The sequence below is a fragment of the Cicer arietinum genome, chromosome 8, assembly GCF_000331145.2.
Source record: "Cicer arietinum cultivar CDC Frontier isolate Library 1 chromosome 8, Cicar.CDCFrontier_v2.0, whole genome shotgun sequence".
In the NCBI taxonomy this organism is placed as follows: Eukaryota; Viridiplantae; Streptophyta; class Magnoliopsida; order Fabales; family Fabaceae; genus Cicer; species Cicer arietinum.
The window spans coordinates 13,858,320-13,865,766 of NC_021167.2; the positions used below are offsets into that span (position 1 = coordinate 13,858,320).

At 35.3% G+C, this 7,447-nt stretch overlaps 1 protein-coding gene across 1 annotated transcript; it reads left to right on the top strand.

Moving 5' to 3' along the window:
* The first annotated feature begins 3,435 nt into the window (after positions 1–3,435).
* On the top strand, positions 3,436–6,130 carry LOC101493202 (uncharacterized). The gene is made up of 7 exons (XM_004516896.1): positions 3,436–4,126; positions 4,245–5,070; positions 5,155–5,213; positions 5,304–5,409; positions 5,537–5,627; positions 5,705–5,773; positions 5,837–6,130. Exons 1-7 carry the CDS (start codon positions 3,436–3,438, stop codon positions 6,128–6,130), a joined length of 2,136 nt encoding a protein of 711 aa, XP_004516953.1.
* Positions 6,131–7,447: the final 1,317 nt, after the last annotated feature.

Here is a 7,447-nt window from a genome sequence, read left to right on the forward strand (position 1 = left end):
AATAAAATAATAACTAACAAGTCTGCACTGCAACAACCTTGCAAGAAAAAAAATGAATCCATAACTAGTCTCTTTACAAGTATCTAGTTACATGCTCTATCCATACCAATTTACAAGATGATCTACCCATACCATATGATGCTCTTCACATACCAATACCAATGTACATATTTATATATATTAAACAAAAAATGATTTTTCTAACAAAATAATTTTAAAAAAATATGAAACAAACACCCTTTAACCCATAAAAAATGATTTTTGGTTTCAAATAATAGATTTTTTTTACTGAATATGGAACAACTACCGAATATGAAACGGCTACCGAATATGGAATCACTACCGAATATGGAACGACTACTGAATATGGAACGACTACTGAATATGGAACGACTACTGAGTGATTGTCTAATTGATAGACTTTATAATAGGAAATAATATTATTAATAAATAATAATAAAAATGGAACGACTACTGAGTGATTGCATAATTGATAGACTTTAGAAATTAAGGACAAAGCCTCACCTTTGCATTTGCATTTACATATCACACTACAAGAAAAGATTCATATACCTACGGAAAATTACCCACGGATGTTAGTTAGTGGATAAATTATATAATATCTATAGAAAAACCGTGAGTAAATTTGTTATTAAGTAATTTAATTTTTTTTTAATTGTTTTCCACGGTATGTCCGTAGGTAAAATAAAAAAAAAATCTGTGGGTAAAATTAAAAAAAAAAAGAAACTCAACTTGAAGTTGCCAAAATTTAATCGTATTTTTTGTTACCACTGATTATCCGTAGGTAATATCCGTGGGTAAATTGAATGTATAATTTTGTATATTACTTTGTTTGTTTTTAAAAAAAAAAGTTAAGGCATTTGTTGCATTTCTGAGTTCAGTAAGCAAACAAAACTCTTTGCAAATCTGAGTTCAGTAAGCAAACCCTTCAACGAGTTCAGTAAGCAAACAAAACCCTTCGCAATCAATGTCGTTCAAACCCTTCGCAATCAACGTCGTTCGCAATCAATCAACGTCGTTCGCAAACAAACCCTTCATCGAAATCAATCAACGTTGTTCGCCGTTCGCCCTTGACCGCCACTTCAAATCACAGGTTCTGTCATTCGTGTTCGCCCTCTCTGCCACTTCAAATCAACGTCGTTCACACCCTCTTTGCCGGTACCGTTTTAATTTTGCTTGGGATCTGATTTTGTTTTGCTTGGATATTGTTTGCTTGGATATTTTTGCTCCCAAATCAGCCGGTTCTGACAGGCTCCCAAATCAGCCGGTTCTGTTTTCAAAACATAGGCATAAAGTGGTCATGTAAGGGTGTGATTATATTTGTTTCAAAATATAAAATTTCATTTTTTGATGTCAATCGTTAAGTAACCACAAATAGGTTATAGGACGATAGACAAGTATTCAACTAGATTTGGAGCCTTTAATGGACACAGATTGGATTGATCCAGCACCACCTATATTGCTGATTAACACTAGTTCAAAGTAGTCCCTCCCATTCACACTGAACCTAGCCCCTCCATGCTTTTTGCAAGGAACCCTTCTAAAAATACGATCAAAACATTTTAATTGTCACAACAATATAATTAACATGTCATTGCTCTAACACAATGAATGAGTTTAAGTGTATAATAAGCTCTAATTATCAATAGATCGAGAATACTGAATTCAAATCATGACTAAAATAATGTTTAGTTGGACTTTACTTAACTTTTAGCCGAACTCTAGATTAACAAGATGCGTTTTCTTGATAAATCAGAGAGTTAATATAAAAAACATGTCATTGATTAAAGACATGTCTAATATCTAACAAATATAAGTGTTTGATCCCAACTTATGATATAGTTACATTAAATTTCTTCCATTTTTTAAATTATGTCTAGTTAGTGCTGACATTATTATTACTGAAAGATATAGTACAAATTCATTAAAATTCTAACCTTTGGAATAAAACGGGGATGATCCCACCTCTGTAGATTCCAATCTTTTCCCAAGCAAGTTGAGCCATATCAAAATGCTTGAGAGGTGGGTTGCACCATCCTCTATCGTTGTTTGGAATATCATAATTAGGAGGACAGAAATTAGTGGCAGTTATGGTAATAGATCTTCCTTTTATGTACCATCTTGGATCTGTTTTATAATCACAAATGATTTTATAGCACTCCCCGCATGAAGCTCCATCATTAAACAAATTGGTGCTCCAATTTTAATGTGCCAAGTGGGTAGTGGTAGTAAAGGTGGGAAAATCAGTTGAACACGTGTCTAAATATCTGCAGCTTGAAATAGATAGCTTACTTTTAAGGGGTTTGTGCAGTATTATACATCACGTTCATGTGTTATTTATTTTATCTTCTCTTTTATTATGAATCTTTTATGCACATGAATGGAATGAGAGCTGATTGGAATTGGTTGCAATTGGTTGGAATGTGTTCTTATTTATTCTTATTTGTTGCAAAAGGAATGTTAAGTTAGTTTGACAATTTTACAGCAATAACTTGTTATAGTTAGTTTGACAATTTAAGTTAGTTTGACAATGAGAGCTAAATTATCTGCAACTAATTTTACAGCAAATATCTACATAACTATTTATAGTTAGTTTGACAATTAGTTTATGTTTGTCCTCAATTATTTTATGTTTGTCCTCAATTATTTTATGTTTGTCCTCAACTATTTTATGTTTGTCCTCAACTATTTATAAAATTACATTCTGTTCACAGTTTCATCGCTCCTCAATTATTTGTTTGTCCTTCAAAATATGGATGGCTACCATCCAGATCGTAGTTGGGTATATGATAGACTTTATGTTCAACGAGGGGGGTTGAAACCAGCCTTTGCAAAAGGTGTTGAAGAGTTTATAACGAAGGTAATAAGTCAAAATCAATTTGTAAAAGATGGTGGCATCAGATGTCCTTGTCACAATTGAATGTGTAGCGGTATATTGTCTGCAAGTGAAATCAAACTTCACTTGTATAGGTTTGGGTTCCAACCAAATTATTGGTATTGGACTGAGCATGGTGAAGAAGCCCCACATATTGACCCAGAAAATATTCCAAGTAGTAGTGGAAATATTGATAACGATGATCCGTTTATGTTAATGCAACATATGGTCGATGATGCATTTGGTCCTACGTATGACTTCAAAAATATGGGTGATGAAGGCAACAAGGAAGAGAATAATGAAGAGCCCCCAAATGATGAGGCTCAAGACTTTTATGATTTGTTAACTGATGCAAACAAACCCTTATATGAGGGGGCTTCTGATTCAAAACTTTCAATATGCGTGAAACTTTTAGCTTGCAAATCAAATTGGAATGTTCCACAGAAATGTCTTGATTTCTTTGTAAGCATGCTTGTAGATGTGTGTCCTTTTAAGGATTCACTTCCAAAAAAAATTTACCGAGCGAAAAATTGGTGACAATGCTAGGATTGAAGTCTGAGAAAATTGATTGTTGTGCTAAAGGGTGCATGTTGTACTACAAAGACAATAGTGCAGATATAGAGTGTAGGTTTTGCCATGAACCTCGATATGTTCCTCGTAAGCCTAGGATAGGTAACCATAAAGACATTCCAATTAAGAGGATGTTCTATATGTCGATCACTCCAAGGTTAAAAAGATTGTATGCATCAACAGAAACTGCTGCCCAAATGAGATGGCATCAACATAATATATCGAGTTCAGGCAGTTTACGTCATCCATCAGATGGGGAAGCTTGGAACCATTTTGATGCAAAGTATCCAAACTTCGTAAATGAACCAAGAAATGTAAGGTTTGGTTTATGTTCTGATGGCTTCACGCCATACATTCAGGCCTCTTCAACCCCATATTCTTGTTGGCCTATTGTTGTGACCCTGTATAATCTCCCGCCCGAAATGTGCATGACTAAACCATTCATGTTTTTGACTTGTCTCATACCTGGACCATCTAACCCAAAAGCAAACATTGATGTATATTTACAACCGTTAATAGATGAGCTTAAACAGTTGTGGAGTGAAGGGGCTTTGACTTATGAAATTTCCATGAAACAAAATTTTGTAACGAGGGCAACCTTAATGTGGACAATTAATGATTTTCCTACTTATGGCGTGTTATCTGGATGGAGTACCCAAGGTAAGTTGGCATGTCCGGTGTATATGGATGGAAATAAGGCTTTTACCTTAAAATACGGTGGCAAAAATTCATGGTTTGATTGTCACCGTCGTTTCTTACCTCATAATCATGCATTTAGAAGAAGTAAAAAAGGGGTTCACTAAAAATAGGGTTGTGAAAGATGAACCTCCTCCAATATTGACCGGTGAAGAAGTTTGGGGTTGGGTTCACAATATTCCACGAGTGATAGATAATGCACATTCTAAATTGTCGGGATATGGAGTTAGCCATAATTGGACTAAACGAAGCATATTTTGGGATCTTCCATACTGGAAAGATAATTTATTAAGGCATAATTTAGATGTCATGCACATAGAAAAAAACTTCTTTGATAATGTGTTTAACGCTGTCATGAATGTTAAGAACAAGACTAAGGACAATGAAAAAGCACGAATGGACTTGGCCATCATTTGCCAACGTAGCGACTTGGAGTTGGTTCCACATAACAATGGAAAAATGAAAAAACCTAAGGCAAATTATTGTCTTACGTCTAGTGAGGCAAATAAATTTTGTAAATGGATAAAGGAGCTTAAGATGTCAGATGGGTATGCTTCTAACTTGGCAAGATGTGCAGATGTTAATAGAGGACAAATGAATGGGATGAAAAGCCACGATTGTCACGTATTTATGGAGTGTTTGCTTCCATTTTTATTTAGTTCACTGCCTGACCATGTGTGGAAACCATTAACAGAATTAAGTCAATTCTTTAAAGGCTTGTGCAGCAATACCTTAAGACATGATGAATTGGTCAAATTGGGTGAAAATATTCCATTCATCATGTGCAAACTTGAAAGAACCTTTCCACCAGGATTCTTTGATTCAATGGAACATCTTCCAATTCACCTACCGTATGAGGCAAAACTTGGTGGTCCAGTTCAATATCGATGGATGTATCCATTTGAAAGGTATTTTATATTCACCATTAAGGATTTCATTTTTTTTTTCAAGATATTTTCATATTTATTAAGTTATTGCTCTCACTTTTCCAGAATGATGGGTGATTTTAAGCGCACAGTGAAAAACAAGGCTAGAGTGGAAGGCTCAATATGTATGTCATACTTACATCGAGAGACAACATATTTTTATTCCCACTATTTCAAAACAATCTATTTGTTTTATAGAAGCCAACGTAATGAAGGTGCAAAATTAAATGATGCTGTCACGACAACACTATCAATTAGCAATCAATTAGGACGTCCTAGTGGGAAGGCTCAAACTCATTGGTTAAGTGATGCTGAAAGAAGGTCTGTTCATTTACACATCCTCATCGATTGCAACGAGGTCAAGCCATATATTGAGTAAGAAGTCTGTAAGCACACACCCCACATAACTACCAAATACTTGTAATAACACTTCTCTCATTATTGACAGCGCCTTTTTGCACTCTAATTCCATTCTTGAAGAAGATCCTATATCTCAAACTCGTATACATGGAGAATTCCCAGAATGGTTTCGTGCGTATGTAAGTGCTTTATTGAAGTTTGTTGCAAATAAATTAGAACTTCTCACCTAACTATTGTGAATATCATGTTTGTATAGGCCATTGACAAGGAAAATGGCGTGACTGACCCTAACTTGTTATCATTAGCTTGGGGTCCTAACTCAATGGTTAAAACTTGGCACAAGTATTACATTAATGGGTACAAATTTCACACAAAAGCTTGGTCTTAGGGTAAGAAAACCATAAATAGTGGAGTTTATGTGAAAGGGGTTACTGGAGGAGGGGAAGATGATTTCTATGGAGTCATCCAACATATCTTCGAGTTGGAGTATTACAAATTGCCTCACAAGGTAGCCTTGTTTTATTGCCAATGGTTTGATCCTAGACGAAATAGAGGAACCAAAGTTCATCCGCAGTATGATATTGTAGATATCAAGATGAATCGGAAATATGATCTCTATGATCCCTTCATAATTGCACAAAAATCTAGACAAGTGTATTATGTACCTGATCCTGAAATGTGAATTGATAAGCGTCACTGGTCTGCCGTTATCAAAACAAAGCATATGGGTCATGTAGAGGTGGACGGAGTCGATGAGGACATGCCATATCAAGATGAAGATATGGCACATGTTGAACAAGTAACTAAAATTGAAGAAATGGTTGGCTTGTACGATGAAATACACAGCGATGAAGAAGTCAATGTAACGTTTGTTCCAAATATTCCAATTAATAATGATAGTGATATGGATGATGAAGATGGGGATGATTCTTCAATTGACGTTTGAATTTTTTGTAAGTATAAATAGTAGTTGATTATTTGTTTAAATCTTCACATTCAACATTTTTATATATTAGTTTTACATCTTGAATTGTTGATTGTTTGTTTGAATTGTGTGTGTGCTAATTGTTTTTATTCATCTTATTCTTTATAGATGACTTCAAAAGAAAAGATTAGACTCAAGCTTCCATTCAAGAAAAATCGCATCATTTTACCGCATAAGGTAACTCAAGCAGCTCAGCAGGTACAAGCAACAGTTGATTAATTGCCACTAGATATCAATGCCACTACACCAACCTCACACTATGTGCGGCATCCCACCCAAAAACTTGTTCAACCTCCTACCCAACAAGCTGCAGTGCTTCAAATCCAACCTAATAAGGTGCATGGTACTGGACCAATTATAGTGATGATGCCCACACCGAGTTTTGTCCCAGAAGACAACATTTCCCCGATTGCTGATCATTCACCGTCACAACCATTAACATCTGTTGCCTCATGACATACTTCAATTTCAGCTAACCCACCACCTTCAACACATGTTGCTATTCGTAATAAGATTCAAGGGTCACAATACTCCAATTCTAGTCACGGGGTTGCCCCTGATGGGAGAACAATGATATGGTCGGATGGTCGAGGGTATGTAACAAATTCTGATTAACTTTTTATTACTACATGAGGATTAGGGTACGTTTCAAGTTATTTTTAGAAATCAATATGTTGATCCGTATCCTAGCTGGGGAGCAATCCCATAATTAACTTTGGAACGTTGGTTCGACAAATTTGGTGTAAGATTAAGTTATATATCTTGTTAATGAGTTGAACTATTGTGTGGATGCTAATTGCAACATTATAATTTATTTGTAATGTAATGTTGCAGGAGAAAGTTGCTTGGTTGCCTGAGCACAATTTTCAAATTAAGAATATCTTCAATACAAAAGGATCAATGCGTCTTTCTGATATGTTGATGCAAGCGAGAAAGAAGCGCAAGTGTCCAACTTGGATGGGAGAAAGTGTTTGGAATGATCTTGAGAAGATATGGATGGATCCGTCGTATAAG